The 23,344-nt window shown below is 36.9% G+C and overlaps 1 protein-coding gene across 8 annotated transcripts; it reads right to left on the bottom strand.

Annotated features, from left to right (window-relative positions):
* Positions 1-663: 663 nt before the first annotated feature.
* On the bottom strand, positions 664-22,301 carry MOSPD1 (motile sperm domain containing 1). Of its 8 annotated transcripts, XM_037038984.1 has the most exons (9): positions 22,185-22,299; positions 21,433-21,558; positions 20,472-20,544; positions 11,815-11,957; positions 10,282-10,535; positions 10,095-10,170; positions 7,736-7,953; positions 3,285-3,446; positions 664-1,653 (listed from the first exon to the last, which is right to left on the bottom strand). In XM_037038984.1, the coding sequence occupies exons 5-9, from the start codon at positions 10,433-10,435 to the stop codon at positions 1,622-1,624; spliced, it is 642 nt and encodes a 213-aa protein (XP_036894879.1). In that variant the 5' UTR covers positions 10,436-10,535; positions 11,815-11,957; positions 20,472-20,544; positions 21,433-21,558; positions 22,185-22,299; the 3' UTR covers positions 664-1,621. The 8 variants fall into 8 exon arrangements, with proteins under 8 accessions (XP_036894879.1, XP_036894878.1, XP_036894880.1 ...); XM_037038983.1 differs by lacking the exon at positions 11,815-11,957; XM_037038985.1 differs by lacking the exons at positions 11,815-11,957; positions 22,185-22,299 and adding an exon at positions 21,675-21,913.
* Positions 22,302-23,344: the final 1,043 nt, after the last annotated feature.

The raw sequence follows: 23,344 nt of genomic DNA, 5'->3' as shown, positions 1-23,344 counted from the left end.
TAGCTCCATATAAAGAGTTTGGGCCCTGGCTGGTGTAGCTCAGTGGATTGAGCATGGGCCTGTGAACCACACGATCATGGTTCGATTCCCAGTCAGGGCACATGCCTGGGTTGTGGGCCAGTTCCTGGCAGGGGACTCACGAGAGGCAACCATACATTGATATTTCTCTCTCTCTCTCTTTCCTTTCCCCTCTAAATAAATAAAATCTAGAAAAAAATTTTAAAAAAGAGTTTGGGAATCTCTCCTCTTTTTGGATTTCTTGGAATAATTTGAGAAGGATAGGAGTTAGCTCTTCCTTAAATACTTAGTAAAATTCTTCTGTGAAACTGTCCTTTCCAAGTCTTTTGTGTATCATGAGTTTTACATTCCTTTGTATTTTTGTGGTATTAGCTGTAACCTGTCCTCTTTCATTTCTGATTTTATTTATTTGATTACTCTTTTTTTCTTGAGTCTGGTTAGATACTTGTTGATTTGGTTGATCTTTTCAAAGAACCAGCTCCTGGATTTATTGATCCTTTGAATTGTTCTTTTAGTCTCTATGTCATTTAATTCTGCTCTGATCTTGGTTGTTTCTTTCCTTCTGCTCACTCTGGGCTTTGTTTGTTGTTGTTCCTCTAGTTCTTGTAGATGTAGGGTTAGGCTGTTTGAGATTTTTCTATTTTCTTTAGGTAGGCCTCTATTGCTATAAACTTCCCTCTCAGAACTGCCTCCACTGTGTTCCATAGGTTCTAGGCTGTTGTGTGTTCATTTTCATTTGTTTCCAGAAACTTTTTGACTTCTTTCTTGATCTGTTAACCCATTCGTTGTTTAATAGCATGCTAATCAGTCTCCATGGATTTGACTGAGTTTCTTCCTTGAGGTTGGTTTCTAGTTTCAAGCCATTGTGATCTGAGAAAATGCTTAATATGGTTTTAATTTTTCTTGAATTTGTTGAAGCTTGTTTTGTGTCCTATCATGTGGTCTTTGAAAATATTATTCCATGTGTATTTGAAAAGAATGCACATTTTGCTTCTTTGGGGTAGAAGCACAGAAGCTTCTTTGCTTCTTTGTATATATCAGTTAAGTCCATTTGATCTAGTTTATCGTTCAGTGCCACATTATCCTTGTTGATATTTTGTTTAGAAGATCTGTCCATTGTTGACTGTGGAGTGTTAAAATCCCCTATGATGAGTGTGTTGCTGTCTATACCTTACTTGAAGCCCTCCAAAATTTTCCTTATATGTTTGGGTGCCCCTATGTTGGGTGCATATATGTTTAAAATGGTTATATACTCTTGATGGATTCTACCCTTCAGTATTATGAAGTGTCCTTCTCTGTCTCTTTTTATGGCCTTTGTTTTGAAATTCATTTTGTCTGATATAAGTATTGCTACCCTGGCTTATAAAAAGAATTTCTTAAAAGAATATTCTAGTCACTCAGAAGCATCCTGTTGTCTGTAATATAATGTCCTGGAGTCCTTTGAATAAAATTATAGAGTAATTTAAAATATATATTATACATTTATAATCACTGTAAATCATTCAATAGTTTGTACCATATTAATGGAGTGAAAGAGATAAAAGGCAGTCCGCATTCATATTTTCAAGATAAATTTACTTCAGAAGTCAACTGAATTCCTTGCTCATGTTCTAAGTATAGCCATTGTGATAAGACCTGAAAGAAAAAAAAATGGAGAATTAAAGATACGCATTTTATAAAATGTTCCATTCAATAAGCAATGAGCAAACAAAATACAGTACATAAGCAGGTACTCTATCAATAACTTGAAGTCAATTCAAACTCAGTTGATATTATACAGATGAAATCCAATTGACAGCAAAGGGAAGTTACTGGACAGACTTAATTAAATCATTAGTGCCTTAACATAGCTAATTTTTTAACCATCAAATATACCTCCCATCTTATCCAGTTTCATCAGCTATAATAATAGCAGACATGCCATTTTAAAGTATCAGTAAAGCCAGTTGACTTCATCAACAAAAACACTGTGGGCCTATTTGCATCCCAGGGTCCTAAGGCCATAAATAGACAGAAGCAGAGTATTCTTGCTTGGCTTGTCTCTTTTGAAGAAACTCCAGACCTAAAATCATAAAAATTTAATAATATGCTCAGTCTTATATGAGTGGTTTAAAAAAGTGTGTGATGAAGCACAGAGAAGGATAATAATTATGTAGCGATGGGGAATTCAGAAAAGATACCCCAAAAGTTAAAGCTGAAATAAGCCTGAACGATATAGAACAATGAGATGGGTAGACATTCAGGTGAGGGGAGGGCAAAGGCAAGGGCATGAAGGTAACACTGGGACTCTAGATGAGCTTTTTGGGGATCAACAAATAATCTAATGTCTCTAATCAAGGATTTATGTAAGGCAATAGCTAGACAACAGTAGCTCATAGAGGTTTCAAAAAGAGTACAGACAGCCTTAAATGCAAAACTACAGGATTATACTTTATTCTATGGACTGCAGGGAAGCACTGAAGGTTTTTGAGTAGGGAGTGGTGGTGGTGAAACCAAAACATAATGGAAAAAAGTCTAACAGCAATATCATAGATAGTTTGAGGAGAAAAATAATGCAAGAGGGCAGGAATAGGAAGAGAAGAGACAGAGACAGAAGGTAGGGAGACAATTTATTAATAGAAAACAATTTTGAAATTAGCACACCAAGGAATACCGAAAGAAAATACTAAAAAGAGATGGCATCTTAGAAGTTGTGAGAGACTATGAAGAAAGAGTCATTCATCACCAGAACCCCAATCCTTGACACATTAGGTAGGTACTGAATAGATATTCAGTTGTACTAATTATAAGTTTTCAAGTCAGGATGACTGAAAGAATGAGTGAAGAGGAAAAAGGGAAACTGGTTTGAAGACAAAGGTTCACAATATTAAACAAGGCAATAAACAATATTGTTCATCTTTATCATGTGTACACTTTGTCTAAGTGTTTCCCTAGAATCAAGTCTTATAAGTAGAAATGTTGTATTATGGAATATATGCATTTTACACATTTTATACCATTGTAAGTCATCAAAAAGAAAATAATCGAATAAATAAAGTATTAGGTACTAGTTAAATAAATTGAAAAGAACTAAATGTGAGCTAAGAATTAAACCTTACAATGCACTTTACCTCCACATGCTTTTAAAGCAATCTTTTAATGTTTTTCTAAAAATAAAAACCACTACCACCACAATCACCTCATACACATAAAGACCATCACTACCACCTGCAAGCCACAAAAATTGCCTGGATATATGCCCCTAAATGCATCTTTAAAAGACTTACCTAAGATGTAAGCAGCCACTAATTTTTGATTCACACTTAAGTGGAGGTAAAGAGGCACCAGCGATTCCACATCCCCCAGTGTAGGAAGCATTAGAGCTGCAATGCACACCACTCCCAGGAAGACAGTTAGTAAACTAGGTCCTGAGGAGACAGTTCTATTTTCTGTGAAAAGACAAAAATCCCTGAACTTGCTTCTAAAAACAACTTTGACAAAAGTTTTTTCACATATACTACTGTCCACGTCACCAGGATTCTGATTTTGTCTAAAGATAATTTCAAGGAATCCTTAGTATTTAGAGAAATTCCAAAAGCATTTACATAAATGCTTAAACTTTTTCAAAACAGAAATAGCTTTTTTTCTGATTGTTGTAAAATCTGATAGAGAGATATAGAAATCATAAAGGTTCCTATGTAATCCCATCTTCCTGAAAATAACACTATTCACTGCTTGGCATAAAACCTTTCAGATTTTATTAATGACCATGTACACATGTAAAATAAATTTTCATATATATGAGATTATATTATACCTACTGTTCTAAACCTGTTTTTTTCTCTCACTTAGGAGTATATTTGAATCCTTAGGAATATATTTGAACCTCCTTCCATGTCAATATATAACCACCTATCATTCTATCAAATCCTTGTAAATGCCTGCCTGTCATCCCATCTCAAAAATATTCAAAATTTAATCAATACCTAATTGATAGTCTTTTAGGTCATCTTCAATCTTTTATTATTATAAACAATAAGAGCCTAACTTCCTTAAGCCAGAGAGCACTGATTCAAACATTGCAATGACATAGTTCATTAGTAACATAATTAAGACAAACCCACTAAGATTAAGCAACATCTTTTTAAAACATTGTTTAAATAACTTGGGCTGTGGTGTTTTATAAAAGTATGCTTTGGAAGTTTCTCTTACATTACTATTAAATGAAAAACATATATATACAAAATTATATTTATGTGCATAGACAAGGCCTGGAAAGTAACACGGGACATTTATATCAGCGGATTTTTTGTCCAAGGTGATTTTTGGTTAAATTTTTATTTTATTGATTTTTAGAGAGAATAGGAAGGGGGAGAGAGAGAGAGATTCCACTTATTTATGCATTCATTGGTTGATTCTTGTATGTGCCCTGACCGTGGATGGAACCCACAACCTTTGTGTATGCTCTACCCAACTGAGCTACCCAGCCAGGGCCAAATATGTTAAGTGTATGGGATTATAGAGGCTATATTCTTTAAGAAATTTATTGCTATATGTTTTTATACAATACACTTGAGAAAAAAATTCTCATTTTTACTGCTTCAATACATTTAAAAATCTAAATCTTTAATGAGTACAGCCTATGACCATTTTTTAGCAGCTCAAAGAGACTCACATTTTTGTACCTGTAATATGTCTAATAAACACCTTTCAAGCTAAAGACATAAAAAAAACAATACCACTTCAAAGTCTCCCCAAAAATATAATCTCAATTTATTTCAACATTTTAGCTTAGAGAACCTTAATGAAAAACCTTAGAATGCACACTGGAAAACACAGATAAGTAATTCACTATAGTCCTATGCAGAATAATTATGTTTTGGTCAACTACAGATGACATATATAACTGTAGTCCCATAAGATTATAATGGAGCTGAAAAACTCTATTGCCTAATTATATTTTAGCCATCCTAGTGTCATAGCACAACACATTTCTCACATTTTTGTGGTAAATCTGGTGTAAAGAAACTTACTGAGCTATTAGTCAAATAAAAGTATAGCACATACACTTGTATACAGTATATAGTACATGATAATGATAATAACTATGTTAGTGGCTTCTGTATTTGCTATACTATATAGAGTTATTATTATTTTACACTATACTCTTCCTACTTATAGAGTTTGCTATAAAAAGTATGCTGTGTTATGCAGGCAACAGCTGCCTCATAACATGATTTGAAATGAGACCATAACAGGTCTCATGTTTTCCACATCACTTGATTGCATCATTTTCTCTTGTGCTTTATTTAATCTTGTGTTGTTTTGTGCAGTAACACACTGTACAGATTTGTAGCCTAGGAGCAATAGACTATACCATATGGCCTAGGTATATAGTAGACTCTATTATCTAGGTTTGTGTAATTGTACTCTGTGATGTATGAACAACAAAATTATCTAATGACACATTTCTCAGAATGTATTCCAGTCATTAAGTGGCACATGACTGTTTTAAAATAATAAATAGGAGAAGTTAAAAATATCGTTTGTCAACACAGACTAGATTAGTCACAATTACACTTTATCAAAGAAGAAAACTTGACTCAATTCCAGATTAGAAACATTGGGTTAACAACCCACAAACAGGACATGTTGGCCAAGACTATATATGGGACTTTACTGTCGTTATTGCCCTTGTTCTAGAGTGTCCATAACAGCGGAAACCTTGTAAGACAAAGAAAACAAACCTAAGAGACCCTATAAAATAAGAAGTCCAGACTTCCCAGTGTAGACCATATACACATTTTCCATGTAACTACAGTCAGCCCTTCATATTCACGGGTTCCATATCTGCAGATTCAACAAACCATTGATTTGCAGTTGGAGGATGTGGAGCCCATGGATAAAAGGGCTGAAAAATGGGCATCTTCAGATTTTAGTATTTGGGGCTGGAGCCAATAACCCTTGGATACCAAGGGATGGATGACTGTACTCTGTGCAGAGAACATAATGGTGAACAAGACAAATAAGGGGCCTATTTTCATTGAGCTTCCTGACATGGATGGCTTAGAGAATTTTTTTTTCCAAAACAGAGTTCACCAAGTGTTATTTCAGTATCACCTATCTTCATTCATCTACCTACTCCAATTTTACAATTAGAGGAGTATTTTAATATACTTCAGATACCAAAGTGTCATTATAAAAATAAGAATAAAATGCTCAGTTAATACATACTGTAATTATTTAGCCTTTCAGGATAATTTTCCAACTAAATTCTAATACATTAAAAAAAAAGAAAAAGAAAAAGCCCTGGCTGATGTAGTTCAATGGATTGAGCACAGGCCTGTGAACCGAAGGGTTGCTGGTTTGATTCCCAGTCCGGGCACATGCCTGGGTTGCAGGCCAGGTCCCCAGTTGGGGACAACTGAGAGACAACCACACATTGATGGTCTCTCCCTGTCTTTCTCTTTCCCTTCCCTTCTAAATAAATAAATAAAATAGTATATATATATATGTGTGTGTATATATATATATATATATATATATATATATATATATATATATGAAAATACAACTAAACTTTTAACTCTTATTATTCTTGACTATTAAACTGGTCTGTTAAATAGAAAAATGAGCTCCAATGAATTTAACATTAAAAAACCCAAATATTCATTACATGGCCTTTCTTGTTCTAGAGAAGGCATTTTAAAGGGGGAATCTTGCATTTCATAAATATTTATATGTCACTTACTATTGATCTGAAGTCAAAGTGACATCTGACAGAGGGTCTCTTTCAGCTTCAAAAGATGAAAAGCTGGTCCTGTCAGTCAATAATAGTTGCTAAGAAGAAAACAATCTACTAGCTGCTACCTGGTCCCTAGTTTTGGTATCACTAGAAAATCTGAGCTCTTTCTACATGGACTGAGAAGCCTTGACTATAGTAAATCAAAGAGGCATCACTCCCTGTGTTATTGAAATAAACATGCTAAGATGAACAAACTGATATATAATAAGTAGACTTCATGTGGCAATGTCAAGGACAGTTACTATCACATTCATATATCACTATCAAAAAAGGTTTACATATTTTCTTATGGAAAATTTATCTTCCTCCTTTTATAATAGGGTTGGAGAGAGATAATGAGAAGTTAAGAGGGAGGGGGAAAATATCCAAAGAGTTGAAGATGAGGATAGTGTCAGTGTTAAAAGAATATATCATAACATTTCTGAATATCTAAGCAGGAAGGAAATGAGAAATGGAGAAGTATTCAATTAATAGCCCACAGGGGATATTATAATCTACTTAGTTTAATTAACTTCAACTTTAATGAGATTTTTTTCAAAATAATTATGAGCAGTTCACCAAGCTTGGCCTATTGCCAAACACAATCTCTCTTTCCTTCTTTGAACTAATTAAATGAGAAAGGATATAGGAAAGTCACAGAAACAAAAGTATATAATCGCCAAATTGTGCTAACATGATGAAGAACATTGTCAGGTTTTATAGGTTCAAGGTTATGGCAACATTTGCCCTCTCCTTACATCATCTCTAGTCCTCTCTGAAAGTCCAGCTCTAGGTCTCAGGCTCGATTTTAGGTACCTGATCTCTAGGTTCTGTTCTGAAGTAGTTGATGAGGTTTAAAGTGACAGATTATTTATCTAGTAATTATTCTTAGTTCCCCAATTAAAGTTAGAAATGTAAGACCTCAAAGGGGCTTTAAAAACAAGCCAAAATTACCTGGTTGAAATGACTGCTCAAAAAATAAACTTTCACCCAATGGTTCCTTTATCCTTTTTTCCTCTTCTTCCTTTTGTTGCTCTTTTGCAGAAGGGAGAAGAGTAGCCACAACCTCTTTCCTTCCTAAAGCCTTCCTCTGGCTTTGCTCAGAAACTTGGAGACGAAATTTGTCTATTACACCATAGTGACAGGATCGAATATCTCTATGACGAATCACACTGAAAACATTCAAAAATAACAAATGCCGTTTAGGTTTCTGTGGGGCTGTCAAACAGAATTCAGCAAGAGATTTTATACAGTAAAACAATATAAACTGACTATAGCCAAATACTCAAATATAGAAATTTGCTAATGAAGATAAAAATTACAGTAAGACCCAAAAAGAAATGGGTAATTTTGAAATATTTAGTAAAAGTACACACTCCAAAACATAGAATAAAAGTGTCAAGTAAAAGAATGACAGGTAAAGAAAATTCCTTTGGCAATGACGTTTTTTTCTGGATATCTGTGTGCAGGAACAGTTACTAAATAAAATATATGAAATTGTTTCTTCCCCCACAAAAGTCTTATATATCTCTATTGCCTCTTATTTTTCAAGTAACAAACCTCGCCCTAGACTTAAAACCGAAATCCATGAATGAAGGTGAAAATAAGCATTTGCATAAGTAATCAATTCTGAGCAATCCAATCAAAAGCTAGCAATACAGATCTAGATCTCTCTGAGGAGAAAAGAGTATGAAGCGCTTTCATTTTTATGCCTTATCTGCAATTCCATATATTTTACTTAATTCTTAATAGAGAAAACAGAACAATTAGGTCTAAGGTAACAAACACATTTATTTGACTAGAGACTACATTTCTTTAGAATAGTCCTCACTTATTTTGTATTGAATGAATATCAAAAGAAATGTGCAAAAACATGGGAAGGGCTGGGGGGTTGCGCTGGCATGGGGGGGGAGGGCAGAAAACTGTACTTGAACAATAAAAATAATTTTTTAAAAAAGAAAGAAATGTGCAAAAACACATCCTTAAAGAGACATCATTTTAAGGCCTTAAGTCTATTCAAAAGAAAATAAGAACAATCTAACAAAAGCCAGAGGAAAGGTGGGAAGGGACAGAGGGGAGAAGGGTTTTCAGGAACTACTACAAAGTATGCATGGGCAAAACCAAGGGGGAGGGTGGAAGCAAGGGAGGGAGGTGGGTTTGGAGAGGGTGGTGGGAGGGGTGGGGAGAAAATAAAGACAATTGTAATTGAACAACAATGAAATAATTTAGCCCTGGCTGGTGTAGCTCAGTGGATTGAGCACAGGCCTGTGAAGCAAAGGGTCACCGGTTCGATTCCCAGTCAGGGCACATGCCTGGGTTGCAGGCCAGGTCCCCAATAGGGGACACATGAGAGGCAACCACACATTGATGTTTCTCTCCCACTCTTTCTCCTTCCCTTCCCCCTCTCTCTAAAAATAAATAAATAAAATACTGTTTAAAAAATAAATAATAAAAAAAACAGAAGAAAGCACTTCTGCTCTCATTCTCACAGAAAATTTAAACAAATATAGTTTACTTGGTGGTTTAAATTAAGGGCAGGTCAATGGATCCATCTCGTTCCCATCAGTTCTAAAGTGAAAATTAAATTTAAACAGCTTGAAAAAATAATCATTTATCTGACACTTTAAGAAAAAATTGTCTGGAAGAGCTCAGATAACCTTTTACTTGCTTCCTGTTTGTATAGATTAACTTCTAAGCTTATTAAGCTGAATCATTTCAGATGAACTTATATTACCTTCTTTCTGAGAGTATAGTATTAGTTTCCCAAATGTCACTATAATAGCAATATGTTTCAAAGAAGGCTAATTTTTTATTATAGCTAGAGAAATTGAAAGGAATAAGTTAGAACTTTACCTTCATAAATGTCCATTATGACTAAAAGCACAACAATGAGGAAATGTTCATGGAAACAGTAACACACACATCGGTTCCAATATAATGAAGTATTATTTGGTTGACCTGTTTAGAATCTCTTAGATACTTCTTAACAAGATTTTTTGTTTTTCATTACATTTATTGGGGTGACAATGAAAATTATACAGGCTTCAAGTGTATAACTATGATACATCATCTGTATATTGTATTGTGTGCCCACCGCCCAAAGTCAAATCTGCACCATATATTTGATCCCCTTCATGCTTTACTACCTGCACCCCTCGAGAATTTTGATAGACTAAAACTTTCAGCAAAAATAAAAGTATAACAAGTGCCTATGTGGGAACAGCTTTAAGAAAAAACATTTTTCAAGTTAAACAGTTAAACACAAATATTAACACACTAAAACATGTTTTACCAGGAAGTGATTGAGACTTACATATCCACACAACACTGAGGCTTTACTGCACCTGCAGCATCAACGACAACATACTTATTTGGAGTAGTACACAAAACTGAAAGAAAAATTCACAATGACCATTAGTGCTTTTTAAGAAATTAGTTTCTACAAGTAAAAATTTAGTAGGGACTAGTTAAAATCCATCAAATAGACCTAGAAGACTCACCTTTGAACTTTAAGGCAAACTCATAGGGATTATATAGAGTCAACACTTGCTTATGCGTTGACTGGTCATCTGCATAAAATATTAGCTCCGTGGGAAACACAAAAACAGGAAGATTTCCTTCCACTAGCTCTAGCTGTCTTTTTTGTTGATGCATTGGCACTGAATCACCCTTGCTGCAGCTTCTGTTTTAGAGTCTTAAATCTATTTTAGACTTTTCTTAAAGTTAGTTAAAAATTCCAAAGCATTTTGGCAATCTAGAAAGAGAAGAGAAAAAGAAAACTGAATGATACCTGTTTACATTTCTTGTCCCACCACAAAAAGAATGCACTAAAATAGGCCCCCAAATAATTTAAACGTGTCTTTTAACTTTTCCTCCTGGCTTATTTATAAAGCTTTTACCAAACTGTGTAAAGAAATGTATATATGTTCCTTTCACATTCAATATTTCAACCTATGATAAATAACATTAATACCTGAGTGAAGGAATAAAGATTTTCTACCTCAAATTAATCACCCCCTTTCAAAAAGATGAGATCAAAGAGATACCACTCTTTTTAAACACCCTAAAAAAGTCTGTTTTTTTAAATAAGGTTTTTCAAAAATATTTTTAAATTTATTTTAGAGAGGGAAAGGGAGGGAGAAAGAGAGGAAGAGAAACATCAGTGTGTGGTTGTCTGTCATGCACCCCTTGTTGGGGACCTGGCCTGCAACCCAGGCATGTGCCCTGACTGGGAATTGAACCAGCGACCCTTTGGTTCACAGGCTGACGCTTAATCCACTGAGCAACACCAGCCAGGACTAAACCTCAGTTTTCAAAAAAGTAGAATAAATTAAGTACTGTCACTACCAATTTTATGTGAGCTAATCAGAATTTTTAAAAATTAAAAAAATATAAAACAAAGTAAGTTTCCATGATTTATACCAAAAAATGAGAATCATTTTCACACTCATTTCAACAATACTTTAGTTAGTGCCTTCAGACAGCATGGATGGGAGATTTCTTTTACTCTCTTTTCTATTCAAACCCAAGATAAGCAAAAATGTCTGGAAGGGAAGCCAAATATCCAAACTTGCTAAGTGGTCCATGGAGTTTCCTATGAAAATTCAAAGTCAGTAAGTAGGCCTTGGCATGCAAGTGGCACTGTGCCTCCCCTCCTACATCAAGTGCACAGACTTCATGAGAGCTATTTTCTTCCAACTTCAAAGATCTTTCTGAATTCCTTCTGGAATTCTTGAATATGTTCCAGAAAACTGTAACTGGCAGAAGTCTGACTGTCTGATAAGGGCAATATTTCTGTATTTATTTCCTAATCTAATTTTAAGCAACAACATTTATTTAGCTAACAACCTAAGTGTGACTTTTAATAAAATCAAATAAAATGCTAAAGTTAAACCTACATTCACAGAAAATGTCTGATTTCCACCCTGTAGATTACACCTTTAAAATAGGCCATAAAACATTTAATACTTTGCATTCAAGTTTCCATACATTCAAAGAGAAATGTAACAAGTGATTAAAATTTTTGGTTTTACCAGCTATTAGGGTGTATGAGCTATGAATCTGATTAAAGCCTTTCCAACTTTTATCATATAGAATACTGTATAGTCATGTATGCAAATGTTTATCCTTTTCTTTCAGCTGAAAGCCTATTACAGGCCTGGCACTATGTCAGGAGCTGCACAAAAACACAAAGATAAATAATGCACAGGCCTTGTCCTCAAGAAACTCGAGTCTCATTGATAAAACAAAATAAATATTGAAGCTACCTCTATTATAATATATACTGGTGTATATGAAGTACTGGAGAATTAGAAGAGTACATGAATAATTCTACCTGGAAGAGAAGCTAGAAGATGGAATTTGAGGTAGTCCCTAAGGAAAAGAAGGATACATGCCCTGACTGGTGTAGCTCAGTGGGTTGGGCATCATCCTGAGAACCAAAAGGTCACCAGTTCCATTCCAGTCAGGGTGCATACCTGGGTTGTGAGCCAGGTCCCCAGTTGGGGGTGTGTTAGAGGCAAGAGAGAGAGAGAGAGAGAAAGAAAGAAGGAAGGAAGGAAGGAAAAAGAGAGGAGGGGAGGGGATGGGAAGAAGAATACAGACTTCTGTGCTGGGGAGGTTTGGCAGGAAGCACATTCAGACCTAGGAGACAACAATAGAAACAAAGGCACAGAAACATGAAGGTAAAGTCAAATGTTGAAAAGGTTGTTATCCACAGGATCTCCCAGATCATCATGGTAATTTATATCCATATATTTCATAGCATGCATGCAGCTCATAAAAGTGTTGCTTTTTTTTACTGAATTAAAAGGACCTATTGACATTTTTATATATAATAATATTTAACATTTGTATAATTATAACAAATTGAAAATTTTCACTAATTACATATACTGAATGAAGTAATATATATATATCTTTTAGCACTTACTCTAGGCCAGGCAATGTTCTAAGTATTTGTTATTATTATTAAATTAGGAAGAGACCATACTAAGAAAAAAAATCAGCAAGCTTCCTAATCCAGTATTCTTTCCAATATATCAAAGAACCTGTCCATTTCAATAAAATACAACTAAGATTATTCTGAAGAGCATCTGATTAAATAATTCTATTTTTGAGCTTTTATTTGCCCTGAAATTTCTTTCTTTTTCTTAAAGCCATATGCATTTGTTTTTGGATAATCTGCTTTCAGATGTTTAGCATCTTATTTTTTCAATAGAACATAATAAGCTCTATAATTACTTCCTTAGTAAGCTTGGCTATTAGGAATAGAACATCCAAACTTGGCATCACTAAATAAAATTCAACATCTCATTCTCAAAATGATAGAATAAGAATTTAGCTTATGATAAAAGGTGGAATTTCTGATTTGTAGAAGATAGTTTAATCCATAAATGTTGATAAAGCTGGTTCTCCTTCTAGAGAAAAAAGTTAAATTTATCCCTCATGCCTTATAAAATTCCAAATTTTATTAAGGTAAATTCCAAATGGATCAAAGCTTTAAATGTAAAGAAATAAAACCATAAAACATGAGAAACTATGGGGAATATTTTCTTTTTTATAATCTTAGGTTTTTTAACAACCAGAAACCAAAAAAATATTAGTAAATTCAACTACATAAAAACTTTTACAATTCTATATGGCAAAATACTTTCTAAGCAAAGCCAAAAAAAACATTTTCAATTCATATCATAGGCAATTTCTTGTTTTATTACTATATATCAGGGTCCTAAAAAACATTATAAAAAGATACCTCAATATGAAAATGAGCAAACACTATAATATTTTATAGATAAGGATATACAGATTGCTCTTAACCTTATAAAAGGTTGTGTAACTTCACTCACAAGAGAAATACAAAATAAATTTATACTGAAATAAATGTTTTTATCTATCAGATTAGCAAAAATCAAAAAGTTTGATAGCACATGGTTGGAGCAATCAGGCATGTTCTTAATATTGCTAGTGTGGATATAAACTAGCATATCCACTATACCAGCAAAAATTAAATGCACATACTCTCAAATCTAGAGATTCTACTACCAGAAATTTATCTGATATAAATATTCCCCATGTGAAAGTATGTGAAAAAAATTTTGCTTTTGCTTTTTTCCCCCAGCACTGAGAATTAAAGTGTATGTGAGGCACATAGAACGAAGCTTGGCACTCAATAAGAGCTAGTATGTCAATAGCAAAAGACTAGAAACAGCCCATAGGTCCACTAATAGTGACTTATTAAATAAGATATAGCCATTTGTTGGGATAACATACCTGTCAAGAAGAAAGAAGTTATTTGTGTAGTGTGCATTTGGACTTATTTTCAAGAGTAGCACTGAGGGAGAAAAGCAAGGTGCTTTGCTGAGCATATAGCATGTTGCCATTTGTATGGAAAAAAAGGGATAAAAGAATACGTAGATCTATTTATTGGATATGGGTAAAATACCTGTGGAAGGGTAGCCAGAATCACAGCTGGAAGTACATTGAGTGGCCAGGGACAGGGCTGGGAGAGCTTTTTCCCAAAACCTTCCAGTATCTTTTGAATTCTGAATGCTATAAGTAACTATTCAAACGTGGTTTTTAAATTTTATTTATTTTTAGAGAGGGGAAGGGAGGGAGAAACACCAATATGTAGTTGCCTCTCACATGCCCCCCACTGGGGACACCTGGACAGCAATCCAGGTATGTGCCCTGACTGGGAATCAAACAAGCAACCCTTTGGTTCACAGGCCGGCACTCAATCCACTGAGCTGTAACAGCCAGGGCTCAAAAATTTGTTTGTTTGTTTTTTTTAAGTTCAGAAAGTTTGAATTAGACAACTCTGCTAGGGCCTAATTTGCAAAAGGTGCCAGATTTATAAGGGCCACATGGACAAAGCCAAAGGGGGTGGTTTCGAGGGTGGGAGGTAGGGATGGGATGGAGGGGCATGGTGGGTGGAAAATGGAGACAACTGTACTTGAACAACAAAAAAATTATAAAAATAAGATAAAATGAAATGAAAATGTGCCAGATTTGAAGCAATGTAGAAATGATGTGTGAAAAAATCTGTTAATTGCATTTCCAATTTATGATCCTTTCATAAATTTGAAAACCTTAAAGCAGTGTGTAAAATAGAATGATTCCAATCATTTAAAATAATTTTACATGCAGCAAATTCATTGCAATGAGAAAATAAAGTTTTATTTAAGATGACTTGCAAACTTAGGAAAATGTAAAACTTTTTGTTATAAAGGAATATAAGATGGTTTATAAATCTAACCAGGAAGTTAAAATGAAGGAGAAGTTAGTCATCACAGGTCAGAGTAGAAATTTTACAAGCTTTATATATTGACTTAGTATAAATTTTATTCTATTTTTGAAGCTTTATTCTAGTTTTGAAGCTTTCTCTTTACCAGTTGAATATGTACACATTCTCCCATGCATCATAAATAGACTGTCTATTTCTTGGTCACCGTAAGTGTTTAATCATTTTTGGGCAGTTTATTATTTCTTTTCACATCCCTGTTTCCATTCCTCACTTATCTTGGCTAAGATATAAGTTGCCTCCTAAACTCCAACCATTGGAAATTAGGGAGGAGTTAGCACCAGGTCATCAGAACAATGTTAGAGACTGCCAACAAACTTAATGAAGCTAAAACCTGCCTTTAAGTGATGGTTTTCTGGAGACTAACACTTTCTCCTTGTTCCAGTCCATATCGCAAAATGATAAGGCGCAAAAATTCTGAGCAGAGATTATATACTAAGCCAGTAAAACCTTACTGAAAATTTGTTTAATAGGTCGCTTCATAAAAGCATACACAAAGTCAAAGAATTTTAGCTCCTGGCCCTTCTCATTTTACTGCTGAGGAAAGCAGGCACTCAGTGAGTAAGGGACTTACCAGGATATTAGTGGCAACACTCCTGTGTCCAGACTCACCCTTCCCTACAGTAACCATCTGCTTTGTGTCTCAATTTAAAAGTCCTGCTCCCTGATGCTGATATCCATGCATGTCCCCATCTCTAGAAAATTTCCCTGCTTTTCCAGAGTGTTCCCAAAGATGATCCAAAATTCAAGCCCCTGATACCTGTTTTTTCCTTTTCAGTTTTACAAGAAAAAAAAATCAAGAGAAAATTCCACTACTAGGTTGTGCACAATTTCTTTTCCTTATTATTATAGAATAGCTATGGCCCTGGCTGGTGTAGTTCAGTGGATTGAGTGTGGGCCTGCAAACCAGAAGATTGCAGTTCGATTCCCAGTCAGGGCACATGCCTGGGTTGCAGGCCAGTTCCCAGCAGGGGACACATGAGAGGCAACCATACATTGATATTTCTCTCCCTCTCCTTCCCTTCCCCTCCAAAGATAAATAAAATCTTTAAAAAAATAGCTATGGCTATCAGTAACTAACCATTAGGCATTAATAACCAAGGGTTATCTTATTTGTTCTCTCTAGACACCAAAATTTTCTTCATTCTTCAAAGGCAAGTTCAAATTCCCTCTCCTTGCAGGTTTCTTCTACTACCCTGATTTATATGGATCTCACTAATTTTATTATTTTGAATGTACTTATTATATGGATTGGTTATTTTGACATTTGTTTTGTGGGGACTAATTTTGACTCCCCAGACTTCAGGCATAATGCCATGTTGTTTTTCTGTGGATTTTTTTTTTCATCCTTCATATACCCAAGCTTAGTGTTGGCTATTAGCAGACACTGAGCTTCAGTTAACCTACAGGAGTCTACTAATAACTGACTCCTTCATCAAGGAACACTGCCCTTCCCTGTAGCTGAACATACTTCATCCAAAGGCAGGCAAAGGATCCCAATTAGAGGAGCAGTAAATCTGTAGGAGCTACTTGCCATGGGTTATGGTAAGAGGTGAAAAGACAATCACCACTCCCAGCAGCCCCTCTACCACCTCCTTCCCTTTCTTCCTTCCATTTCCCTCAGGTCATCTCCTCTGGTTCTTCAGTGCCCAACTGGGCCAGTAATATTTAGGAGTCTGAGTCTCCAACAGACCACCATACCCTCAACCTTTCAATGAAATAGTGGAACTAGGAGCTGGTGCTACAGAAAACTATCTTGCCCTTTTTCTTCCACACTAAAGGCAATCCTGAAGGAAATTTGAAAGAAAATCCTATGTATGGATTTTCATACAAAATGAAAATTTTGTATGACATTTTTATTTCATACAAAATTTATTCATTTCATTTCATACAAGGTGGTGTGACCAGTATGCATTACTTTCTCACAAAAAAGCCTAAACACCTTGAAATCCTTACTTTCTACCATCAGTCCAGATAGACCAGCACTCCAAAAGTGTGATTATTTTCTATTTCCCTCACTTTGGACTGACCAGAGGAAGGAAAAAATGAGACTCTGAGGTAAGCAAGGGAGTTTCAATATCTTTACCACCATAGATTCAAAACTTGGAGACTATTAAAGACCACAGAAACCACTTTAAAAGCATATTGTCATTTGCCCCTACTTTTTTGAGAAGAGGAGGCTGCAAGAAAATCAAATGAAGTAAGTGAAACTTAGATATTCTTGTGCTGAAGTGACTCAAAGTTTAAAACTGTTAGGAATGATTCAAAGTACAGACTTCCCCATATGTTAGCGACCCATCTTCTTGGCTTCAGAGCACCAGCTACTTACTACCTGTCCCTGGCTCTTCTGTTTACTCTGATTAGGGTTCCTAGCTCCACCTCCAGGTCTGCTCCCTTTTATCTGAGCACAAGGATTATCTTTTTTCTCCATACTTGGTGCAATCCTTGCCAATGGCCAACTAAACACAAAATAGTTAAGAGCAATAAGTTCTTTTGCTTTACTCTCAATGGTATTAAAACCTCTCTTTCCTCCCCATTTCATAAACTCAGTTCTCTTCCTCTTTGAATGTCCAGTATTGTCTATTGGGATTTTTAATGGCCAGTATGTTGCTTAAGTCAACTCTTTCACAAGTAATGTTATAATATTCATGTTATATTTTTAAATGGTTCAATGCTCAATATTAGGCAATTTTTGTGTTTATACATTTCTTAGTTTTTGGGGGGTACAATTTGATATCTTACCCATGTATTGACTGCTATAAATGATATATAGTGATAGGCTACTATATATTCAAGATGTAAATCTGAGTGCTGCATGCTTTAAGCATTTAAAAAATAAGGATGCCCTCCAGTAATGTCTTTTTTAAAAACATTTCCTTTACCCTGGCTGCTGTTGCTCAGTGGATTGGGTGCTGCCCTGTGAACCAAAAGGTCACCAGTTTGATTCCCAGTCAGGGCACACACCTGGGTTGCCGGCAAGGTCCCCACTTGGGGACATGAGAGAGGCAACTGATTGACATATATCAAGGTTTCTCTCCCTTTCTCCCTCCTTTCCTGTCTAAAAACGAATAAATAAAATGTTTGAATGAAAACATTTCCTTTAAGCTAGTTATTTCCAACATTTGTTTCACAATATCCCAATGTCTTCACTTATTTAAAGATCCATGTGCAATTCTTAAAGCAAAAGTCATATTAATTCATTATATGAAATACATATGTTGCTACATATAGCACACTAGACATTTTACAATCATAAATTCATTCAACAAACATTTACTGAGCACTTATATAACAGGCACTGTGCTAAGGAATGTGGAGAAAAGATGGACACATTGTCTTGCCCTTCAAAACTCCATCTAACATGAAAACAGATACACATAATAGGATATAATGTGGCAAGTGTTAAAATGCTTGTAGATATAAAATGCTCTGGGAGCATAAAGAAAGTGATGGTCTGCCTTAAACAGGAGTTTGTAGTAGGTGTGGAGAGGGGGGTGAATTCTAGGAAGGATATGTGTAGAGACATGAAAGGGACACTTAAAATGAGCTTTGGCATTGTATATGGTTAAAAATAGTATGTATGGGGAAGTGGCAAGAGATAAGATGGAAAAAGTAAGCTGGAAGCAGATGGAGATACATCTTTTAAGCCAAGTTCAGGGGTTTAGACTTTATTCTGAATGCCCGTGTTTCTCAATATGTGGTGCTGGACCAGGAGCAGCAGTTGAACCTGGAACTTGTTAGAAATGCAAATTCTTGGGTCCTACTCTAGACCTACTGAATCAGAAATTGTGGATTTTCGGCTTTCCAGATGATTCTAATGGATCCTACACTTTGAGAACCATTGCTGCAGGCAATGGAGAACCTCCAAAGGATTTTAAGCAGGGAACTAACTGGATAAAATCTGAAGTAGGAAACTGGTTACTATTGACCGTCAAGCACAGCACTCAACTCTAGGGTAGTCATAGTAAGAAGGAAAAAAAAACAAACTACTGAATGATGACATACAGAAATTGACATACAGAAATGATGAGGCCTAGTCTAAGAAAGTAGGAGTAGAGAGGAAACAGATTTTAGAGGTGTTTTCCAGGTGGCCCAAGTTCTATTGGGAGACTAGGATAGATCCATACAAAGTTATGATTGTAATGGTTTTTATATAAAAGCACACTGTACTATTGTTGAATGTATTAACCACTAGATGTTTTAAGAAAGAAATGGTCCACATAGACCATAGAATAAGGGAAGGTCAACAGCAATTTCTATGTGTTCCCATAGTGTCAAGAGCAAAGAGTGCCCAGGCTTGTACATGAGTCTGGTCTGCTTGGTTGATCTACTTCTCACTGTAACTTAGTAAACTGGCATTCATATATTAACACAGAAATCTTTTATGAGTGTGGTTAGTGTCAAGCAATCCTTGAGAATGGTAAATAATTTCTGGATGTGCTGGCAAAATTAAATTTCAAATCCTATGCCCTAGCTGGGGTAGCTCAGTGGATTGAGCATGGGCCTGTGAAGCAAAGGGTTGCCGGTTCGATTCCCAGTCAGGGTACATGCCTGGGTTGCAGGCCAGGTCCCCAGTAGGGGACACATGAGAGGCAACCACACATTGATGTTTATAAATAAATAAATAAATGAATGAATGAATAAATAAATTTCAAACCCTAAAAACTTTTTAAAAAAGGCATTGGTTCTGGTGATCTAACCAAGGTACTACCAAGGTGAGGTCCTGCTAGAGCTACCTTCTTTTTATTCCAACTTCACCACTGACCACATAGCCCACTTATTTCAGGAAAAAGTTGGACTTTTCCTGAAAGAATCAGACTTTGTACTATGCTATGAAGGTCATGAAAGTCAGGTGAGGCTGTTATTTCTAGTTTTGGAGGCAGGATTTTGCTGAGGCAATCTTCCATTTCCTGATGGGGAGGAGAATGAAAAAGAGAGGAACAGATCAACCTATGGGGCTAATTTATCTCATGAGATTTTTTTCAGAGTGCGATTTCGATTTCTATCAGGACTCTGGATACTTCTTGTTACTTACTGCATGCTTTTTTAATTGATACCAATATTTTGGCTTGTTTGACCATCTTATTTTGGCCAAGAATAGTTCCCAACCAAAAACCACACTATTTTATGGAATTGGAGAACTGTAAAAGACCCGGGAGGTTAAAACAAAACTTTCATATTACAGATAAGGAAAATGGAGGGCCTCAAAGAGTAAATCAGTTAATCTGTTTATTCTACAGCACAAGTCTCCAGAATGTTACAAGGTGACAAAACAAGATCAAGAGCAGCACAGATAATCTGCTCCTTTGAGTTTTAAACAGGATTTTAAATTTCTCTATTTTCCATCTTAAACTTTTTAAAACAGAAAAAGAATAGCAAATTACTTACTTTACTGGGATGGACAAGCTTTTCTTGTAGTTTCTTGTTTTAGGTTTTCAGGAATTGGAGTTAAATGTAAATGCTCCATAAGAAAAAAAATAAAAGTATTTGGGGAGAAAAGGTGCATGAATAATTTAAGGGAAGAAACATGCATTATTTTATAAGCTATTTGTTCTATCTTCCATCTTTGCCTATAAAGGGGTAACTACAGCGAATATTGTGCATTATATTTTTGGTGCATTATATTTAATTCTATATTACATGTAAAGGAATTCTATCATAACTACCCTTCACAGATTTTTAAAGCTACATATTTTCAAATATCCTGGTATTTGAGTAAACCTCTTATTCTGAGAGTTCTAGAAATGCTTCAAAAACTAGTTTAAACTCACGTCCTGTTTGGATTTATAAACGTGAACAACTTGAAAGGCACATTTGACCCTGTTTCCAAACTTCCCACTGCTTTATACTAAATATACCATAATCTAAAAGTTGGTGTCCACTCCCTATACAATATCCTATATATAGCACCTTATAGTCAGAGAGATTTCCCAGAGCCTACAGGAAATGTCAATAAGATTTTCACCATCGAGAATATATTAAACCCCATGTGTGCCCTGCCTGAAAAAGTAGACCTTTTCCTTGTCTGGAATTCACATTAAGAATGTAATGCATTCATAAAGAAGACTGCTTTTTAGGCAAGATCCAAAGGACCCAATTTTTCAGGTTTGCATCGATCTTATTTCCTTTCAAAGGTCAAATATCTGGGACTGTTTTCATCTAATATTTGCCCTCTTGTTCCCCAACATGAAAGGTCTCTTTGAGTCTACTGGTGCAGAAATATTGCTGTAGTCCGGAGAGGACAGATGTCAGTTACTTTACCCAGGAGGGGAAACCGCAGAACATTGATTAAGGGAGGAAGGGCAGGGGCGGGAGTATCACACAGTCGGTCCTAGGACTTCAGCTCTACCTGATTGGGTCGGGCCCAGCCTTTCCAGCCCCCATCCCCACACCGGCCGGCTCCTCGTGAAACCGGTCATGTGAGCCTGTTTACTGCCGAGCAGCTGGTGCAACCATCAGGATCCGTGCGGAGGTCCTGGAAGGGGGAAGCATACAGGCCACATACCTACTACACCCCCCACCATTATTCCAAGAAGGCGGTAGCTGTCCCTCCCTGCCCCTCCACCCCACTTTTCATCTCCCTCCAGCCACCCCTGTACTCCACGTTCCAGCCCTGCCGATTTCCAGTTGCTCAATAAGAGGGACTAGCAGGGCTGGAGGAAGGAGGAAATGCGAGGACGGTGTCACCCCGATCAGAGTCAACCTCCGTCCCGCAGTCCTCTTGAAAACATCCGCCCGAAGAGTTGTCCCCGGAGTCGCATCCCCGGGGTAACCGAACTCTGTCAGGCAGACACAGTGAGGATCCACAGCCTGCTGCCTCCTCCAAGGAACGAGACACACACTTACTGGCCGGCCAGACCCTGGGCTGGGATCCGCGTATGGCAGAGCAACTGACAGAAATGGAGCAGAAAGGACCCCATCTGATTCCTTCTCTCCACTTCCCACCCGCATCCCGGCGCCACTGAGCCCTGCTGTCAGTCACCGAGACAAGCTCAGAGTGTGGGGATTGCTCGTTCTTTCCACAGGGTCTCTCAGCAATGTAACTTCCATGTTTTCCCGAAGTCGGAGGAAGTGGGTGACAGGACGGTAGGGGACTCTCACCTCGGCAACACTGGCTCCTCGGAAAGCAGCTGCGACTGCTCCTCCGGTTCTTTGTCAGCGTCTCTAGGCTGCACTGCCTGCTGGGATACCGGAGGACTCAAATACCACCTCTCTCCGCCCTCGTGGATGAGAGCTGCTATTGGGGGTGGGTGGGAAAAGGGAGAAGAGGTGGAGCAAGGGGCGGGCCTGGAGCCGAGGGCGGGGCCTCTATACTGCCACTTGGCCTGTAGAGTTTCTTCCTTCTCCGTGCTCCAAACTTCTTCCTCCTGTCTCTGACCCTCCCCTCTCCTCCCCTCCTCTTCCTTCCTCTCCCAACGCTTCTTGAGACTGGGGACTCTTACAATTGTGCCACCTGCCTTTGCACTTGTCAGGCAGCCACCCCTGAGTCCTCTGCCTTCTTAGTCCCCTACACACTCACAGATCCAGTGAGGACAAAGGCTAGTTGATTCCACCTCTGAGACATATCTTATTGACCACCTTTCTCCACTCTATTATCCTCAGTGTTGCAGGCTCTGTTTAGGCCCCATGACCTTTGGCTCAGTTACACTCCTGTTTGGACTCTCTCCTTCCACTCTTGCCTTTATCTACCCCATCTCCCAGACAACAGCCAGAGGGATTTATCTAAGATATGTAGGTGACTGTGTTACTCTTCTGCTTAAAACCTTTCAATGTCTCAGCAGTACCAACATCCATTAGCATGGTATATAAGTCCTTCTGTAATTCTTTTCTGATTCACCCAATACTCTAATCCAATAAATCGGCCATCCGTGAAAGACAGCAGGGTCTAGGACAACTCAACTAGTGCTGGCTACCTCAAATCCCACCCGCCCCTTGTTCAGAGACCACAGAGTCAGTAAGACTCACAGGCCCCTTAGAGTATCCTTAAAGATAGAATTTTCAAAATTAAGTTTTAATGATGTTCATAAGGGAGTAAGGTGCAGCTGCCATGGGTCCCTTCCCCACAAGTATAAGGCCCCAGTTGTCCACCTGAGCAATGGGCTGCCAGCAGATCTTCCTTGGACTCAGGCTTCTGATGCCTTTGCTCACAGATTCCCTCCACTTATAATGCCCATCTCTGTCTTGGGAATACTATCTATCTTTAAAGGCCCAGAGGAAATAGTATGTCCTGTAAAAACCTTCCAGAATCTCCCATGAGAACT

Source organism: Sturnira hondurensis, unplaced genomic scaffold (genome assembly GCF_014824575.4).
Source record: "Sturnira hondurensis isolate 20B ecotype Veracruz unplaced genomic scaffold, ASM1482457v3 Scaffold0024912, whole genome shotgun sequence".
Taxonomy (NCBI): Eukaryota; Metazoa; Chordata; class Mammalia; order Chiroptera; family Phyllostomidae; genus Sturnira; species Sturnira hondurensis.
Note: the sequence above shows the minus strand (reverse complement) of the source record. Positions and strands in the feature narration are given on the sequence as shown.

What these genes read in the sequence shown, in the direction of transcription:
- MOSPD1 (XM_037038984.1), bottom strand. Translation starts at nt 10,435, where the DNA reads ATGCATCAACAAAAAAGACAGCTAGAGCTAGTGGAAGGAAATCTTCCT. An exon ending in CCTCAGTGTTGTGTGGATAT is followed by an intron (nt 7,954 to 10,094) that starts GTAAGTCTCAAT and finishes GAATGTTTTCAG; the next exon opens with TGTGATTCGTCATAGAGATA. An exon ending in AGTGGCTGCTTACATCTTAG is followed by an intron (nt 1,654 to 3,284) that starts GTAAGTCTTTTA and finishes TTTTTCTTTCAG; the next exon opens with GTCTTATCACAATGGCTATA.